We start from the raw sequence: 19,267 nt of genomic DNA on the forward strand, positions 1-19,267 counted from the left end.
TCCCCTTCTTCCTGTAGCTCAGAATTTTAAAACAAAATGCCCTTTGTGTTAGGCCAGTGCTTATCTCTCTTTCAAAAGTGCGCCATTTCCAAAGACTGGTTTAGTTGAAATGGCTCATTATTTCATGGTAAAAATACTCAGAATTTGCCTAGTGCCACCAAAACATGTCCCTTTAGTCACTTGCAAACGGGTTCACAGTCTAACAAGGGTCATCGAAAGCAGGAACAGAGCTTTTCAGCATCTGAAACATTACATTTGTCTGAGCAAATTCCCATGAAAGAGCAGAAATTATATGCATTTTCCTGTGTCATCTTGTCATTCTATCTTTAGTCGTGTAATTTTCTTATGTAATGGTCTGCATTCGATGATATTAATAGATTGAAAGGGGCTGAAAACACTAACACTTTTCTTATGAAAGAAAGATTGAATACTAGCTTATCAAACATCTCTAAGCCTATCAAATGCCACTCTGATGCCCTAATACCCTAACTGAAATGTGTCATTCAAGGAAATAATAATTTAGGACATAAAGTTCAATGCAGGTTGTAATCTCCAAGTTCTATAATTACTAATGGACATTAGGGACTTCAAAATACATTATGTAGTGTGTGTGTGTGTGTGTGTGTGTGTGTGTGTGTGTGTGGAACCTTACCAGGTGGTCTCATTTACAAGTAAGAAACTTGGAGCCCTGGAGCTGAGATGACCTTCTCAAGGTCACAGGGCAGCCCTAGAACCCTTTCTTTGTATTCACTTTTCATTCTTTACTTCCTACCCTACAAAAGCCATTGTTCTTTGAGCCTCCAATGACCATATCTGCCTCACCTTACAGTATCCAATGGAAAATAGGAACAAATCTACTTTGAAAGGCAAAAATGCTACATAAGTGTATAGCATTCTTATTTTTCATTTTAGAAACAAAGTGTGTGGATTATAGAAGTTTTCAAAGCTTCCTATTTAAAAGTGAATTAAATGTCAGCAAATTAATAAGAACTCATTTACTCCCAGCCCTGAAAATACCTTAATATTCCAGACTTAAAAGAACAGTAAGTTGATCCTTTTTTTTAATAAAAGAGAATCTCATTGTGTTAAAAATAGTGTGCTTAAAAACAACTTGGTTCTTAAAAAAATCTATTTTTGTCTCATTGAAAATTTCTCTTTAAATTCCATTTATAAGATCATTGCCTATAAATTCAACACTTCTTTTCTTCAAAAAAGTGTTTCTGTTTTCCTTAAAAAACAGTAATAACCCTTCCCTTCCCTATTTTTATCTGTGTGTTTGTTTGTTTGTTTAAATCTCCAGATTAAGGACCCTGTTCATGAGAATCAGGCCACCTCTGTGAGCTGATGCAAGTTTAGTTTATCACTGGGACAGCCTGGGCTGAAGGCCACTTGCTATGGGATGAAGAGCAGCGTAATTTTGTTGGCCCATAGTTGCCTTGAGCTTACTTCCTGTAGTCATGTTCCCTTTTGATCCCCACAGCCCCCTGATGAAGTTCGTTCTACTGTTGCCCCCAGTTTACAGATGAGAACACTCAGGCAATGACAGATGAGATGTGTGGCCCAGCTGGCTCAGCAGTAAGTGATAGAACCAGGATTTGAACCCCAGCAGCCTGACTCCCAGCATCTTTGCCTACTTTCGGCCAACACAAACTCTTGGACAAGCCATTTTGCCTTTCTCACTGCTCTTACCTGAAAAATGAAAGAGGAAAATAGATCAGATAATCTGGACCAGTCCTTCCTGCTCAATCATCCTCAATCCTGAATATCTGCAGTTTGAATATTTTTGAGGAAAAAAATACTACTTTTTTCTTGCCTTTAATATAGGAAAAATATTTAAATCATAAATCCCAAAATACACCAGTCTTCTCATTGTTTCTTTGGTAACATGTGAGGGAGCAAATTGTTTTTGATTTGTTGTGTGCCCATTTCTCATCACAAGGGATGAGTCCCAAAGAAGCTTAGGACGACGGGAAAGCTGTTGTCTTATGGAGGTTGAAAGAATGGCTCTGGTGTAGAATGCTGGATGTGCAACAATGATGGGCTGTCACCCCAACAATGGAAGGGCAATGACGATGGACTTTGGAGCCAAGTCAACTGAGTTTGAGTTTGCCACTTGAAAGCTGTGTGACCCTGGACAACTTTCATAACCCTTCTAACACGGTTTCTAATTTAAATAAAAAGAAATTGATGTTATTTTCCTAGAGGAAAGTAGGGCCTGAAATGTGGCTAATGACAGTGGTATGGCCGTTGTTGGTACTGTCACGTGGCCAGGTATTATCCATCAACAGGTGCTGGCTGTGTAGTTGCTGTGAGCCTCACTGGGCTGTCCATCAAGATCATGGTTTCTGTTGAAGGAAGAATCCAAGGAGATCTGGGAGAGTAGGTGGAGAATTTAACTTTCAAAGCATCAATCACAAGGAAATGCCCTGTGCTCTTGGTGTCAACTAAGGCAGGAAGCTGCTGCTGGGTCAACAAAAACTGTAGGTTTCCAATGCTCGTTTGGGGCCACGTGCCTTAGTTGACATGATGGAAGGCTTAATTTCTTCAAGTTTCATATATAAAATGAGGATAAGCATCATGCGTACCTCCTGGGTTGCTGTGAAGATAACACCCCTAGAGCCCTTGTGAGTTACACACAATCTTCTACCACCTGATCCCTATTATTAAGGATGTCGTTTTCATCCCTCTTCACCCCAGCAAGAGCAGGGCTCGTTGTTCTCAGTTTTGTCTGGCTTGCACAGCTCCAGTAGTCCCATAAAACTTTAATTAGGGCATAAAGTACACATATAATCATACCAGTCCTGAAAAAGGTACTGCGATAATGTGATTAATAAGTTTTTGTATGGTGATAGTGCTTTACAGTGCTGCTGTAGACCTGTAAATTTTACTGGCTTCAGTGCTTATGGAAGTAAGAGTGACAGCTCATTGCCCAGGGCAGCAACACACAACCCTCCTGCATTTACTTTTCAAGTTCCTTAAATAGCTTTGTATATCAGGTCAGGACTTCACTTTGTTCAGTTTCGTCATCTCTACCACTAACATGGGCTTCCCTGGTGGCTCAGATGCTGAAGAATCTGCCTGCAAGGCAGGAGACCTGGGTTTGATCCCTGGGTCTGGAAGATCTCCTGGAGAAGGGTTGGTTACCCTTCTTGTCTGGAGAATTCCATGGACAGAGGAGCCTGGTGGGCTACAGTCCATGGGGTCATAAAAAGTCAGACACGATTGTGACTAACAGTCGGCCAGTCACCACTAACAGGAGCTGGACTTGGGGTTACTCATATGTTCTTTCCTCTGACTTCTGAGATGTAATAAACAGGCTTGACTAAGAACTGAGGGCCATCAGAGAACATCCCATGTTCCTGGAAGTGATCTGCTGGTACAATCTTCATTGTCATCACCACCGCTTTGTTCCATATTAATCTTTTTAAAGCACTTTCCCATGAATGGGGGAGGCAGTGGAGATTTCATTTCCACTTTTTAGTTTCAAAAATCAAGAGCCATAAAGGTGAAGTGAGCTCCTCATTGTCATGGATGGACTTGAACCCAAATCTTTTGCCCTTAGACCCAAACTTTTTAGTGTGACTGCTGGCTGCTGCTAGCCTATGCCCCTACCTTCTCAGGAAGAGAACAGCATTTACTATCTATTCTAAAGGATGAAGACAAAAGAGGTTTGTGCATAGGTGTGCCCCTTCCAGAGTGGAGCATGTCCCCATGGGTTTGATCAGGGCTAACTCACCAGGGGCTTTCCCCAGGGGATTCTCCCTAAATAAGGTCTGTGTTCAACTACAGGAAGGGCTCCCTGACCTTCCCCAAGTGCTGTGAACCTTACTGCCGCCCCACCCCTCCTGCCCTCCTGGGCTGCCAGGGCTTGAAATTCAACCATTTGGGGCCTTGAGGACTAATTGGCCTTTAAATAGAGTTCAATTAAAATAGAAATTCTTTCACTGTATGACACGACTGAGCGACTTCACTTTCACTTTTCACTTTCATGCATTGGAGAAGGAAATGGCAACCCACTCCAGTATTCTTGCCTGGAGAATCCCAGAGACAGGGGAGCCTGGTGGCCTGCTGTCTATGGGGTCGCACAGAGTCGGACACAACTGAAGCGACTTAGCAGCAGCAGCAGCAACAACAGCAACAGCCTATATTAAAAGAAAAAAAAAATGTAGAATCCTGTTTTGGCCCTGGGGAATCAGGGATAGGGGAGTCACAAAGCTTACTTCCTTGGGCTCCAGTAGCCTTATTCATATGACATGAACAGTCAGAGGTATTCTAAAGAGCAAATGAATGTATGTAAAAGGACTGTAAAAATGTAAGCTTGACAAAGAGCTGAGGAGAAGGGAGGGGCTGGTGTGCTGGTCTGGGAAGAGGAGACAGGTGGCCACACCTAGAATTCAGAGCACTGGGTCTGACAGTGACAAAGGAAACTTTGTAATGAGGTGGTTTGAAGGCAGTCTGACTGACTTAAGGGTTTGGTCCAGGACTGAACCTTCAAAGACACTTGGGCTGCTTCGACCTCCAACCATCTGTATCTGGGAATGTCAAACAAATGGTTAATGGTATCAGATGCTTAATGATCTCAGATGTCCCCTGCTTACTGCCATAAGAGGGAAAAGAGCCCCCTGGAGAAATAATTCAAGGATGCTATTTTCAAAGTTGCAATTAATTGTGTATTCGGGAAAGCTCATCTTCTGCCAGTTATTCAGTTGAGAAATGGGAAATTATGGGTGATGGAGGAGCTGTGATTGACAGGGCAGTTTGAATGATCTTTATAAGGTCAATAAGGCAGATGCAGAGCCCATATTCAACACCAGGCATCCTGGAACAAAGCCATAATGATCATAACGTGGGAAGAATTACGAGCTAACTTCCATCAATCAAAATATGTGCATAAGGGTAGCTCTGACAATCTGACCTTAAACTTGGAGGTTTCATGGGGACTAGCCTCTGGTTGCCTTTTCTAAGTGCCTTTTTTTCTATGGTGGCTTGAGCCGAATGTGCCTCCCATTGTCTCCCTCTGGGGGATGTGGCCGTGTCTCTTCATTTCCCTTCTCAACTTCCTCCCTTCTTTCCCTCCTCTTTCCTCCAGCTAGTGAGACCTGCAACGATTTCCACCCGATGTTCTTCACCCATGACAGATCCTTTGAGGAGTTTTTCTGCATCTGTATCCAGCTCCTGAACAAGACATGGAAGGAAATGAGGGCAACTTCTGAAGACTTCAACAAGGTAAGAGGAATCTGAGGCAGAGGCATCAGCTTCCTATGTCCTGGAAGAGGCTCCTCCCCACCCTTTGCATGGTCTCTTTGCTGTGCATGAAAGGAGAATGAGGATGGCTGTCAGTTTAGGTGGCTTTGAGGGTGGAAAACGGAAGGCATACCTGTACAGACAGGAGCCTGTGTGCCAATGATGTTCTTATCTCTCTAGGGATAAGCTTGGAACAGTTTGTTCCTTTTGGCTCACTAAGCAGAAGCCACGGGCAGAGACTCTTTCTTGAGAAATATTGATATTGTGAATTTTGCCTTTAATGGCTTTGAGCTGGGAGGCCTTGTTAGTACAAGATCTAGTGGGGGAAAGCACCTCCCTTTCACCTGTGCAGGTGACTGCTAGGGAGAGAATGAGATGAGGAAGGCTGCTGTGGTCTCTCTGGGTTATGAATGGGTTGAGATAACTGCCCTTTTCTCTGTCACAAAGAGTTTTTATTAAAATGCAAGACCTCTTTGTGGGAGTTGAGTAAGTTGAAATGGAACATTTCTTGGTTTACAGAAAGCATTTGGTTTTTGTGGAGAGTGTGAATCTCACATTTCCACTTGTGAGTGAATGTTGGGTGGAGAGAAGAGTGTTGATCAACTTAAAGAAAGGGGATACATCTTGTGCACTTTTCAAGATAAACAAAATCTTTATCCTTAGATCAAAGCCTTGTTAGCAATCATGACGTGGCTACTAACAACTGGCGGTTGGGGCAGGTGTGCATAGGACTGTAATGATTCTGATTTGCTAATATATATGGCTCTGGGTTTGATTAGCCCCCATCACCCGTGTTCCCTGGCCTGGTACTGGGGACAGAACTGTTTCTGAGTCTTAAGTGTCTGGTCTCAGAGTCATCCTGCAGGGCCTTCATGGGCTTATGCTTGGGGCATAACGTAATATCTGTATTCTGGTGTCATTTGATATTCTTCATGGTCTTTGCCTCCCAGTCCCCTTTTCTCTGAACTTAAGTCTATCTAGTCCTTCTTTTCCACCATATTTCAGGTTCATGGCATCTTGAACCAATATTGGCTAAAAAGAAAGAAAACCAGGGAAAGGACACTTTTCCCAAGCCCTCCCCAAGGTTAGAACCTGTCTCTATCAGCATAATGATCTTACCTGCACTTGTAACAGAGAATGAACACCATTCCATCTCAGTCATTCTGGGCCACCTATTCAGTTGCTTTCTTTTTGATTTTTGTGAATCTATTGTATGTTTTTGATTTGTGGTTACCCTGGTTTTTGAGAAAGTTTACCCATAACTGTATCTACTTGCTTTAGACTGATAGTCATGTAAGTTCAAACACATTCTAAAAGATGGACCTTTTTTACCCTCCCCCACATTTTGTGATTTTCATGTCCTGTTTTACATCTTCATGTTTATCCTATTGCTGTTCATTGTAGTTATAACCACTTCTAAGAAATGTTTTGATTGTTTTTTAATCTGTGTACTGGTTTGTTTAAGTAATCTTCAACCCTTTTGTATATTCGCTTGGGCCATCTATTGAAATCCTTGAAATTGGCCCCAGGGACTCCCCTCTGTGGAAAACACTAGTCTATAGATTGTGTGCTAGAGCTGCAAGTGTCTGAGCAACTGTGCCCAAGGACAGACATGATTTGGGATGGGAAGTGAGAAAGAAGAAGCCCATTAATTCCCTTATGATTATAACTGTAGCCGCCTAAGTGTACTCTACTTGATTATGAGGGACTTTGCAAATCAGGTGCAAATTATCCTTAGGAGAGAGGGAAGAAGGAGCATGGAGACCTTTGTTCAATCAGACCAAACCAAGTGGAGAGTTAAGTCGGCAGGCTCTGAGAGTTCCAGAGTGCTGTAGCCACCTTGCCTCTGGGTCAATGCAGCTCTTCCCATGCTGCACCATTTCTGAAAGTCACTCAGTCCTCAGCTCTTGTGTCCTGGAGACACCTGTTCCTCAGGAGAAGATGTCACTGGCTCCCATGTGTTCTGGTACCAGGTATCCATCTGCTTTCTGGGGGGGGGTTCATCTAGCCTTCTTCCCCAGAATTTTAGATATCTGCATTTTTGTGAAAGATAAAATCTAATATCATTGCTATTGATCTATGCACAGATGAGGTATATAGAAAATATTAGCAAATTCCTGCAAAGGAATGGCTCAAGGGAATAAGTATGTAGACTTAAGTACTTAATTACTGTCGAACTTATAAGTTTAGGACATAAAGTTAAGAATACATCAGTAACAAAGGAAATCAGAGGCCTCAGTCTGGAGTTGCTGAGCAGGGCTGGAGGGAGGAGGTGAGCCTGGCTCTCAGATCCATTTTGTTCATGGCTGCTGTGTGCTCGGGCTGGTGAAGATGATTTTCTCCTTGCGTAGGGTGAGGTCCTGGTAGGTGACAGTAAGGCCCCCAAAGGGTCACGTGAAAATCTGTTTAATTAACTTATATGGTTGCAGAAACATTCTTCAGCAAGATCTAAGAGCCAGGTTCAAATACAGTTTCCTATTGTAGCCTAAGTGTCATCTTTTTTGCACTGGACAATCATAAACTATGGAGAAGAAAATGGCAACCCACTTCAGTATTCTTGCCTGGGAAATCCCATGGACAGAGGAGCCTGGCAGGCTACAGCCCATGGGGTCGCAAAAGAGTCAGACACGACTGAGCGACTAAGCAACAAATCATAAATCTGCTGCCAAATAGGGGTGGTTAATTATGGTTGTGGGTAGGCAGCTGGAGGCCTGAGAGGTAGAGGGCCCCACTCCACATGCCCACTGGTCAAGAATGGAAGTCAGTGGAGGATCAGGAATGGGTGTGACAAGGCATTTAAATTTTCTACATCAAATGTTGGTGTGTTTGCTTTTTTCTTTTCAATACTGTGCATGCCTTACTTTTGTAACCAGAAAAGTATATCAGTTATATACTTTTAATCGCATGTGTATTAGGTTTTTAATACTTTTGTAACATATTGTCACAATTGTAGTGGCATAAACAATACAAATTTTTTATCTTACAGCTCCCTGGTTCAGAAGCAAAAAACAGGTCTCCCAGGGTTAAAATAAGACGTCAGCAGAACCATGTTTCTTTGGGGAGGTTCTTGGGGAGAATTCATTTCCTTGCCTTTTCCAGGCTATGGAAACCACCTGCATTCCTTGGCTCATGGCCCTCTTTGTCCATCTTTGAAACCAGCGATTGCAAGTTCAGTCCTTTCTACCACATTTCTCTTCACTCTGATCCCTCTTATGCCTCCATCTTTCACTTGTAAGAACCCCTGTGATTACACTGGACCACTTGGGTAATCCAGAGTAATCGTTCCTATTTTAAGGTCAGCTGACTAGCAACCTCAATTTCATCTGCAATCTAAATTCCCTTTTGCTATAAAAGGAAATACATTCACAGAGTATGGGGATTAGATTATGGACATCAACACAGGGCCATTATTCTGCTTACCATAATGTGTACTTAACTAGTAAATATAATAGATTTGTATCTGTGAGTATCAATTTAAATCAATGAAACATGATTCAAACATGAATCAATGGACAGATGAGCTTTTCTGGTGTTCTTTTTTCTGGTAGACTAGCATAATACCAGTTGCAGAGTTCTGCTAATGGTTGCTCAAATGCAGGTATAATTATGTCCTTTTTCTTTTATTTCTCTTTTTTGTTGCTGGCCTTAACAACAACAACAACAAAAGGGCGGGGGTGGGGTGGGTGGGGGAGTGGTGGGGAAGGACCCCGAGTGAGAGCCTTTACTTAAATGAGAAGAATGTCTTCTCTGATTTTTTTCCTGCTGCCTGTCTATCAGCCACTGTTTGCTTTACCAGATAATAAATTGGAAAAGAGAAAAGCTGAAATTGTAATCAGTTCACTTTTCTTCTTGTTATTAACTTGGTAGCAGAAGAGACTGAGTTTAGGAACAAATGTGGGTTTGGTGTTACTGGTAGATTTAATGTTTTTCTTGTTTCCTAAGATTATACAAATGGAAATTCAGAAGTATTTTAAGAGTCTAATGGAAGACACAGTTTCTTTGAACTTTCTTGGACATCTTTTCAAGCTTTTGCCTGTTTGAATGAAAACATGGATGGTGGATTTAATCATCAACCTGAGATACAGGGTTCTCTAAGAAAGGCTTAACTATTTGCCTCCTTTGGCTTATTAGTGGAGAAGCAGTATTTCTCAATCTAAAATTTTGATTTTTCTTCCCAACAAACAATACCAGATTCCGGCAGACCCAGGAATCTCTTCTACAACCCACTTTGTTGAGGACACTCATTGGTAGATACCTAATGCTTGGAAGTTAACACTGCTGCTGAAAGTGAGTGTTTGGAAAAGCAGCTGTCTCACTGCTGCTCCAGACCTGGGAAACAGCAGGTGCAATGTTGTTGTTTCTTTTTTTTTTAAATTTATTCAAGAAAAGTAGAATTAAAGAGTGATTACAATATTTATGCTTTGAAAGTACTTTCAGTTTCTCAATATAGCAGTCTCTGCAGAGTAATCCATTGATTCAGGCCATTGAGTTTGTATTCTGTGTTTTTGCCTTTTATTACCAATATTTCAGAGCATACATTATTCATTGTCATGGGTATTAGAGAAGAGCTAAAGCACAGCTGGATCCCCCGAAATGCAAGTGGCCCCATAGTCATTTCATTGAAGCCTTTACTTTTGAGTTGGGGGTTAAGAAGGAGGATGCAAGTGACTTGGATATGTCAGGTATGGGAATCTCACTTCAAGCTTTTGTGTCGGACTGCTCCACTTGAAAAATTTGAACAAGGATATATATACATCAAACTCAGTATCTATGAATAACAGCATTTCTCAGCCTGTCTGTACATTAGAATCACCTAGGGGGCTTTTTTGAAAGCTCTGTTAACCCGGTGTCCAACTGTACCACATGCCAATTTAAATTTTTTGGGGTGGAGCCAGCACTATTAAAGATTTTCATTAAGGTAGATTTGATCACTAAAGGTAAATCATATCCATAGAATTACCATCAGTTGACACATGTAACACATTTCACCAACTCATGACTTGTGCTGATGAAGCAGTGTGTCTGTCAGTCTACAAGGCCCAGGTTCTAATCCTGACTCTTTTACTCAGAAGCTCTATGCCTGAAAATTAAAAAGAAAAAAAAAAGTGGATACCAGAATTCTATCGCTTTCTCTTATAGTGGTGTGATCTTAAGGTGAAGTCATAAATGTAAAAAGACTTTGAGAAAGTAAAATATCACATGCAGTTGTAAAGTGCTCTTTTTGTATGTAATAAGATAAATCCTGTCTATGAAATACAAGTAAATTGCTTTTTCACAAGAAGACATTTTTTTAGCCATTATGTTTTAAAAAAAGAGGAGGGAGGGGGAAGAAAGCAAAGTGAAGCTGTCTATGTAGCCCCAGTTAACTTCTGAACTGAATTAAACAGCTCATCTAACTTTGGTGGAAATAGGTTGAAGCTGAAAATTTGGTGGTGTTTTTCCCCAAACATCTTTATTAGGTACCTTGATTTTCCCCGTGACAAGCCATGAGTAGCAGCCTAAAAATCAGCAGGTCCCCCAGTTTTCATGTACTTAATGTCTGGTGAGAGTTAAGGCCTCTCCAGCAATTACCTTGTTGCCCAGACTTCTCCCCAGGGTGGCTGAGCCTACTAAGATACCATCAAAATATTTGTTCATAGCATTAGTGTTACTTCAGATGCTGTCAAAATGGGCCTTAAAAACCAAGATCAAATGACTTTGCCATGCCTTCAAATTACCAAAACTGAAGAAACTAATGATTTGAAAAATGCAGTCACTCTAGAGTAAAAGCACTGTTTTAAAATGCTACCCAACAGCGTAATAAGCAAAGCACACATGATAGAGTTTATGCTCTCAGCTCACAGATGAGAGATCGTCCCTTCAAAGAGGAGAGGCTGTGCACGGGGAGAACCCAGGCCCACCACACAAAGCTGCAGCTGCCTCTGGCTGAGCTACCAGCTTCTTCCAAGTCAGTGGGTGAAAACACAGTGGGAAGAATTGGAGAACAAGACACAAGACAGGGGACACATCCTGAGAAGTCCCCTGGAAGGTTATCCATGGAAAATAACCACTCTCTAGTCCCATAGTCACATCTAATGGGTTCTGATGTGGTATAGAAAAGGGATTGTTTGAAAGCTCAAAGGCAGTGACCACATAAATGAAAAAGGGAAATATGTTTTCTCCCCAAACCGCTTCCAGCTTACTGACTTTCTATGCATGCTTTTCAGGGAGCAATTAGCTATTCAGAAGTCCCCTTCCTAGGCCAGCTCAACTTCGTCATGGTGCAGACAGCGCTCTGTTGGTTAGCTGAGCTGGCCTAGGGAATGAAAGGTGGTCTGTAACTCTCACCATGAATAAACATGAATCTCATTTGCATGAGGCAGGTGACTGTAAAATATCTTGGAGCAAGTTGTGAAAGGAGGCTTTGTGCATCTGTGCCCAGGGGAAGCTGGGGGGAACTCAGCGTTGTTTATCTTCATTAGAATTCCAACTAGTGCTGCCGTTATTGATCTGAACCCAGGCCTGGTGTGGTTAATAAAGTAGGTGTATGTTTTAATTGAAACATGAATATTTAAGTAGAGGAGAAGTCTTTTAAAAGGCCCTCATGTCATATGGGATTATCCATTTTTCAGCTGTCGAGGCCATTTACAAGTATTTATTCAAAAGGCTTCTCATGTTTCACGTAGGTCTTTAGGTTTGGCAGGAAGGAAATCAAATCTCCTCTAGAAGCAAATGTATTATATGAATAGGTTTATTTTTTCCTTTGATGTTTCCCATTGCATAGGTAGCAAATGGTTTGTGTATGTGTGTGTGTGTGCTTGTGTTTCAGTGTGTTTAAGGTATCCACTTAAGGTGGTATTACCCTTTTTCATGTAATTTGCCACTTTCTGTTGGACAGTAATCATGGCATGTCCTCATCAATATCAATTATGCTGTTGAGAGACAGTGAAAAGACCAAGAAAGATCAACTGTACTAATTTATTGTTTTCAAGAGGTATCTTCTTAAATAGATCTCAGTGTGTACACTTTCTAAGCAGAAATGTATTAATTATAGGTAACATAGTCCTGACTAAGATGGGAAGATTGCTTCAGTGTGAAGCAGTATTTCTCCAACTCTTTTGCATCACAACCCCATTAAGGAGCTTTCAAACATATCTTTCAAACCTAATCACCCTCCTCCTGAAATTTCAATTATGCAGATATATTGTTATTTGTTTATATATGTATATCTGTACTTTCCATGTTAAAAGACTAAGAATTTTTGCTCCTCCAAGAACTAATTTTCACCTCCCCTGGGAGAGAGCAACAGAAGAGCCTGCAGGCAGTCCCAGCATGGCTTCTCACCTGAAATGTGACCTTGAGCATGTCCTTTAGCCGCCAAGTCCCTTCTCATCTGTAAGCTGAGTAGCAGTAATAATAATAATAACAATGATATTTCCCTGAATCACAGAATTAGACCCTCAGTGGTAGGCTTTGTAAATTGCCCCATACATATGGGAGGTGCTGATCTCAGGGGACAAACAGTAATTTGCATTTGGATTGTTCAGTATAATTGAGCAGCTTTGATTTCCCAGGGTGGTGGTGGTGGTAGTTTAGTCCCTAAGTCATGTCTGACTCTTGCAGCCCTGTGGACTGTAGCCCACCAGTCTCCTCTGTCCATGGGATTTCCCAGGCAAGAATACTGGAGTGGGTTGCCGTTTGCTTCTCCGTCGGTTTAGCCGCAAAGGGGGATTTTGACACAGTGGGGCACATTTCTTAGTGAGGAGGAAGTCCTTTTGTGCAGTTGGTGGTTATGAGGGACGCTCTCCCCAGCCTGCCCACAGATGTACCACGGTGATGCCGGAGCTTCGCAGAATCTCAGAGATGGACACGCTGGTCCTTCAAGAGCCCAGGTTCCCCAGTGTCAGCTGGATAACCTTGTGCAAGGGCTTCAGCCCTGTCAGCTTCAGATTCCTCATCTGTGAGGGAACAGCAGGAGCAATACCATGGCTACCTGGGCTCTGAGCCCTGGACCCTGTCAGGCGCAAAACTGCTTGGCTCAGTCTGGCCTGGCGCTCGAGCACCAGGTGACACAGGATTCTAAATTCCCCTGAAAAAGAAAACTCATGGCAAAGCTGATGACGAAATGTTTTCAGGCTTCTCCCTCTGACTTAAGTGACTAGCTTAATAGAATGTCCATCTCAGAATGCCGTCTTAGTGGTCCCAGCTGCACTGCAACTTTTATGAGAAAGCAGGGGTGACCGTACAGTGGTTCATTTGCAGGGACCATCCTGAGATTGTGCCACTAACAGCCTGAGTGTATGTCCTTTTGAAGGGGTTGTATACAAGGATCCTGAATCATCCAGAAAGAATTAGATTTTGTTGACTCTTTTCTTGTAATTTTCACAAGAAATGGTTAAACTATTAACAATTTGTTTAAAAGCTAACTGATAGGCTTAGTTGGTTGAAAACACAGCTAACATGTTTTTCTCTCTTGACATTTTCTAAAATCGGAAAATTTAAAAAATAATACTTGCTGTGTTTGAGTCTCATGAACAATTTGGGGAAAAGGTTGACAATAGTAAATATACATCTTGAAGTTTCCTTTATGTGCTCAGGGCTTTTCTCATTTCCAAAGTCTTCATAGACTCGGTGCATCTTTCTCTGAATGTGTTGTTGTTGTTTAGTCACTGAGTTATGTCCAGCTCTTTTGCAACCCCATGATCTGTAGCCCACCAGGCTCCTCTGACCACGGGATTTTCCAGGCAAGAATATTGGAGTGGGTTGCTGTTTCCTTCTCAAGGGGATCTTCCTGACCCAAGGATCAAACCTGTATTTGATCTGCACTGGCAGGTGAATTGTGTGCTAAATTAAGACCTGCCAGTTATGAGAAGCAAAGAATTGATAGGTTCTTCTACTGGACAGTGGTGAGACATATCAGTTCCTTTAAAAGTATATATATATATATATTAGTGAATTATAATTGGCATACAATATCACATGAGTTTCAGGGATACAACATAGTGATTCAATTTTGTGTATGTTGTGAAATGACCACAACAACAAGGCTGGGTACCATATGTCACCATACAGAATTAAAACAATATTATTGACTATATTCTCTATGTGATACATTATACCACCATGTATATGTCTCTTGGTTCAACTGCAGACCTTTCCTGAACATAAAAATAATGACAACTCTTTAAGTTAACTGTTCTCTATAACTCTATTCAATGACTTTGGAAGCTTCTTTTCCCTTTTATTAACTACACCTTGGGGGCAGTGTATGAGTTGCTAACTGGTTCCTATGACCTGCATTCCATATTCCATGGTGGATCATGTGAGGGATTTGATAATGGCACAGAAACCATTTTATTAGTATACATCCAATTGAAAGGAAATTACCTATATTTTAAGCTAGGCATAATGAGATTTAGGCATTCTAAAGTAAAGGGCAGATAGGAAACAGGGATGGATAGCTAAGAAGAATACCATTTGATGGGAATCTCTCAAAAAATGCCAAGTCCTTTTTGATTTAAAAGAAAATATTTATCTTGTATTTGCAAAGTAAATTCTGTTAAAAGGGAGTTGAGAAGACACTCCTCAGAGACCTGTGTATCATAAGGTGGAACAGAAGTACAGAAGGCACTTCTTGCCACCTGAGGGGACTAGATGTTGGGTAGTGGCATGGGATAGAGGGCAAAGAGGGGCCCTAGATAAAATGAGATTAGGAGTCAGAATGAGACAGAAGTGTCAGAAGCCAGTTGCAAAGACTCCAGTACAAGAGGTAGCAGAAGTTAGAAGATCCCAAGTGAGATTTCCACATGCCCGCTGTGAAAATACTGGATCATGGCGGTCAGGAGCAAAAATATATATTTAATTATTTAAATGTACATAGTTTAACTGCTCATTTACAATACTCATGTGCCTGTGTAGGTTTTTCAGTCATGCTTTTACATCTGAGCAGCCATGAATGATGAGTCAAGACTCTCCACCTTCATTTTCCTAAATTGGAGCTAAAGCAGTTACCTGCATGGCATGACACCAGAGGCTGGCCTGGCCCACTCCATCTCCAAGCATGGACATAAGCTACTGGGTCTAACAGGTCAAAAACAGAAGCTAAGATTGAGAGGCAAAAAAGAGGGTACTCAATAAGGTTCAATTTTATCGCAGTCTCTCTAGCTATTTGTTATAGAGAGAAAAATCAATGTGGAAATTTGAATGAGAGATGAACATTCCAAACTGCTAGTTTCCTCTTTTCCTTTCCTCCCTCTCCCCTTTCTTTTCTATGTATTTTCCTTGAAGTTCTGGTAAAATTAATAATGATAGGGAGTGCTTAGTGAAGTACATGGAGGAAGTTGTTTAGGCGGGTAGTCAATTCGGATATCATTCCTACACCCAGTCAACACTCTCCCTAAGGAAAGTTCTCAAGCCACTGTGGCTTTTGGCAACAACTCATTCAGATCTCTTCAAGTGCTCCCCTCGCTCTGTCCTTGTGAATACCCATATCTAAAACTTACCACAAGGAACTGCAATTGTCTAACTGGAAGGTTTCTAGTGAGTAGAGCCATGCTTTTTCTGTATTCTTGGTATCTACTCAATATCTGGGATATAGAAGGTGTTCAGTGTTACTCTCCCACAACCATCATGTACACAGCATGGCCACATCAGTGGTCCACTTTCGGTTAGTAGTGTTAATATCCAATCTACACTTTAAATGCTGCCCATCCCTTCAACAAATATTATTGTGTGTTGGTAACATAGTAGGCACTGTCCCAGGCACTGAGAATACAGAGAAGGACTAGACTGATGGTTCCTGCCCTTGTGGAGCTGGCAGTCTAATGTGTTTCTATTTGGAAACTAGTCCCTCTTTCTGAAACCACCAGTCAGTGACCTAAGTCAATACAACCACTGTTGGGTCCTCTGCCTTCTCATCATTGCCTTGGCTCTGACATTCCTCTTCTCTCCAAGTCTGGTACAAGTGATTGCTTGGGCCAGTGAGATGTTCATGGATGTGAAGTGAGCAAAGGCCTGACTATGGCTTCTGTGGTTGGGTTGGGCTCTTGCACTCTACCTTCATCATGAAATAAAGTCTATAATCTGGGAAGCCACTAATCCTTTATTGTAGTTCCCAAAATGAGGCATATAGACTGCAGTTTCCTTACCTATCCCATGAAATTACATCTTGCTTAACACTGTCACCTCAGCTGACCTATAGACCTGTGAATAGAAGAACTTCTTAGCTGTTGGGATTATTTGTTACACAGCACTCTTAATAGCTGACTAAGAAACCAACTATTTCAGTAACTTTTCTCCTAGCTTTAAAACCTTCCCACTTTCCAAATGTCCTGCAACGTTGATCTGACCATATCATTCTTGATTTTAATCCATCTATAGCTGTCCATTGCCTGACTTATATAGTTTCCTAACCTTAACAAGATGTTCACATTTCTCTTTTATTAGCCTAAAATACTCTTCCCTGCTTCATCCTCATATCTTCACCTGTACCTGTCTGAAGCTCTGCATATTCTGAACTGCCCACCATTCCTTGCATGTGCCATCATACTTTCCTAGCTGAGGTGTTTGCTCATTGTCCTTCCCTCTGCCAGAAATGTCTTCCTCCATCTGCCTGTTGAAATTCTACTTCAGGATTTTGCACAAGCGCAACCTTAGGAAGATGGTTACTGTCTCCCCTTCATTCAGATTGAAATTCTGCACCTCTGCCCCCACAACATGGAATTCAAAATTTCTTTTGGAAAATATCTTTGAGCTAAGAGTAGTAGTGTATTTACAAATCTGCCTTTCTAAGTTAAATATGTCATTGGAAACAAGAACTATAGTTTTAAATCTTAATATCTTCCTGTTATTTTTAAAGTAGTCTCTGCTCATTTTTTGGACAGTTGAAGATTGAATGAATAAATGGCCAGAAATGTTTAATTTACTCATTATTTATAATGGCCTACCCAGCCAATGAACTGAATTAATTTATACCATTTTTGTGGGATGGTCACTGTTGTTCAATTACTAGAGACTATAGTTACTAAGAATTCTGCAGTTCTACAGAATAAGGAATTTTCTTGTCCCGGATTCCAATAGATCTTGAAAAACCCTTCTAGATCCTTCTTTCTGAATCTCCTCTTCAGATGTCAGAACTTTGAGGGAGTTACAACTGATTTTGCCATTCATGTTTTAAGAAAAATTAAAATTATTTTTCCACATCTGTAACTTTAAATAAGATGAATAGAAAGCTTCAAAAATGTTGAAGAGTTGCAAACTAAGCTAAATTTCTTTTTTCCAAGGGGAGTTGGTTTAAAACAAAAACGAAAACCTCTGTTTTATTGTTTCACCTTAACTCATTTCTTATATCCACTATTGGATTTGCTTAACCCACATGCCCTGGCCATTTGAGGAGTATTCTATTTCTCCCTAGTCTTGTTTCTTCTCCAGGCCACGGGGGAAAATAATACCAGTAATGGCATTTATCCTTTCACAAGATGGCCACCAAGAGACTTTCCAGTGTGGAAGACAGACATGCCTTTCAGCAGTTCATCCCACTTAGATGACTGCTCTCTACCCAAGCACTCCCAAGAAACCTGTACCTGTCTCGCATGTCAAATAGTAAACATGAGGGCATCATGCAGTTTATAAAAATTGTCATTTGTATTTTACCTTTGCCTCCCAAATTTCCCTTAAATTAGAAAAAAGTTGCATTCCCTAAGAGCTTCATAAGAGCAGGAAGATTTGATTCTTGCCACAGTTATTGTGTGTTTAAAGTGCAGTCAAGTCCCTAGAACTCTTCTGGTCCTGATTTCCTTATTTCTCTTTCACATACCCGTTTGCGTGGCTTGGCTGGAATCGAGGTGTATGGCATATGGCTTTTTGCCGCTTGAGCTGCCACAGAAGTAAATGTCATTGGCATATAATGCCAGATTTCCATTTTTTGAATCACAGAGCATAGGATTCTGTCCGAAAGCTCCCAGACCACTGTGTGTTCTTGAAGCAGAAGCAGAAAAGGATAAGAACCATGTCTCAGAGATGCCCTGCTTATTAAAATGTGTCTATTGCGATAAGAAATATATATAAAATGGAGATGCCGTTGCCCTCAAATGTGTTAGAAAAAGATGCCTGGCTTGTTTTATCGGGCACTAAGCAACTCTGGATATTTGTTCCAAGCCTCTACTAAGCAGATAACAGTTAGAATGTAGAGATGGTTTTGATTTTTTTTTTCATACAGATAAAATTCACTCGTGCATGTACCAGAAAACATGAGACTGTGAATAAAAGATATTGATGTTTTTTTGATGCAGTTCACTAAAATTTTGTATTCATTAAACTGTCATGTTATAGAACACTTCAGGACAGACTTGGCTGATAAAAGAGCCTAGAAGCTGCTGCAGACATGCCCTCAACCTTGACTTCCCACCCCCACCCCTCACTACACTCACCTCCCCACTCCCAACCTCCTCCCACTGCTGAGGAACCAAGAGGAGGGTTTGGAGATTCACAAAGAAAGAAGAAATGTAGTCAGTAAGTTCAGTAAGTCAAGAGCAGCATTGACCCTGAACCTAAGGAGTGGAATTCAAACTCTAGCGCCATTATTTCCTTGCTACGTGATCTTGGGTGGATCAGTTCATTACCTTGCCTTGTTTCTCAATCTCTTATCTGTGAAATAATATAGATATTTTACTTAATATAACAACTTGATATAGTTGTTGTGGGAGTTAAATGAGCCAAGATGAAATGGCAGATATTTGACCATTTCTGAATTACAAAATTGAACATTCTTTATGGTTTATCCTAATATATATAAAGCACTTGGGCCATTTCCATAGGATTACACAGTGCTCCAGACGAGGTGTGGGAGGCGTGGATTCTAGTCCAGTTCTGCCTTTAGTGCTTGATCCTGGATGGTTCTCCTACACCTGCACCTACCACCCCTCTCCTATCTAGAGAGAGGTGGCCCCTGAGGCAGCTTCCTGCTTCTGGGCTTTGAATTCTCTGCCTTGTCATCTGCACCAATGTCCCTTCTAATCTTCCCATCATCGGTATCATCCTCTTGCAT

General features: G+C 41.3%; 1 protein-coding gene across 5 annotated transcripts in view; it reads left to right on the forward strand.

The window, feature by feature from the left end:
- Positions 1-19,267, forward strand: part of ELMO1 (engulfment and cell motility 1) — a 581,836-nt gene that overhangs the window by 409,783 nt on the left and 152,786 nt on the right. For all 5 annotated transcript variants that reach the window (XM_070787263.1, XM_019958763.2, XM_019958762.2 and 2 more), the window contains one exon: positions 5,090-5,226. In XM_070787263.1, coding sequence (XP_070643364.1) covers positions 5,090-5,226 — 137 coding nt within the window. The remainder of the gene's footprint in view (positions 1-5,089; positions 5,227-19,267) is intronic.

The sequence above is a fragment of the Bos indicus genome, chromosome 4 (genome assembly GCF_029378745.1).
Source record: "Bos indicus isolate NIAB-ARS_2022 breed Sahiwal x Tharparkar chromosome 4, NIAB-ARS_B.indTharparkar_mat_pri_1.0, whole genome shotgun sequence".
NCBI lineage: Eukaryota > Metazoa > Chordata > Mammalia > Artiodactyla > Bovidae > Bos > Bos indicus.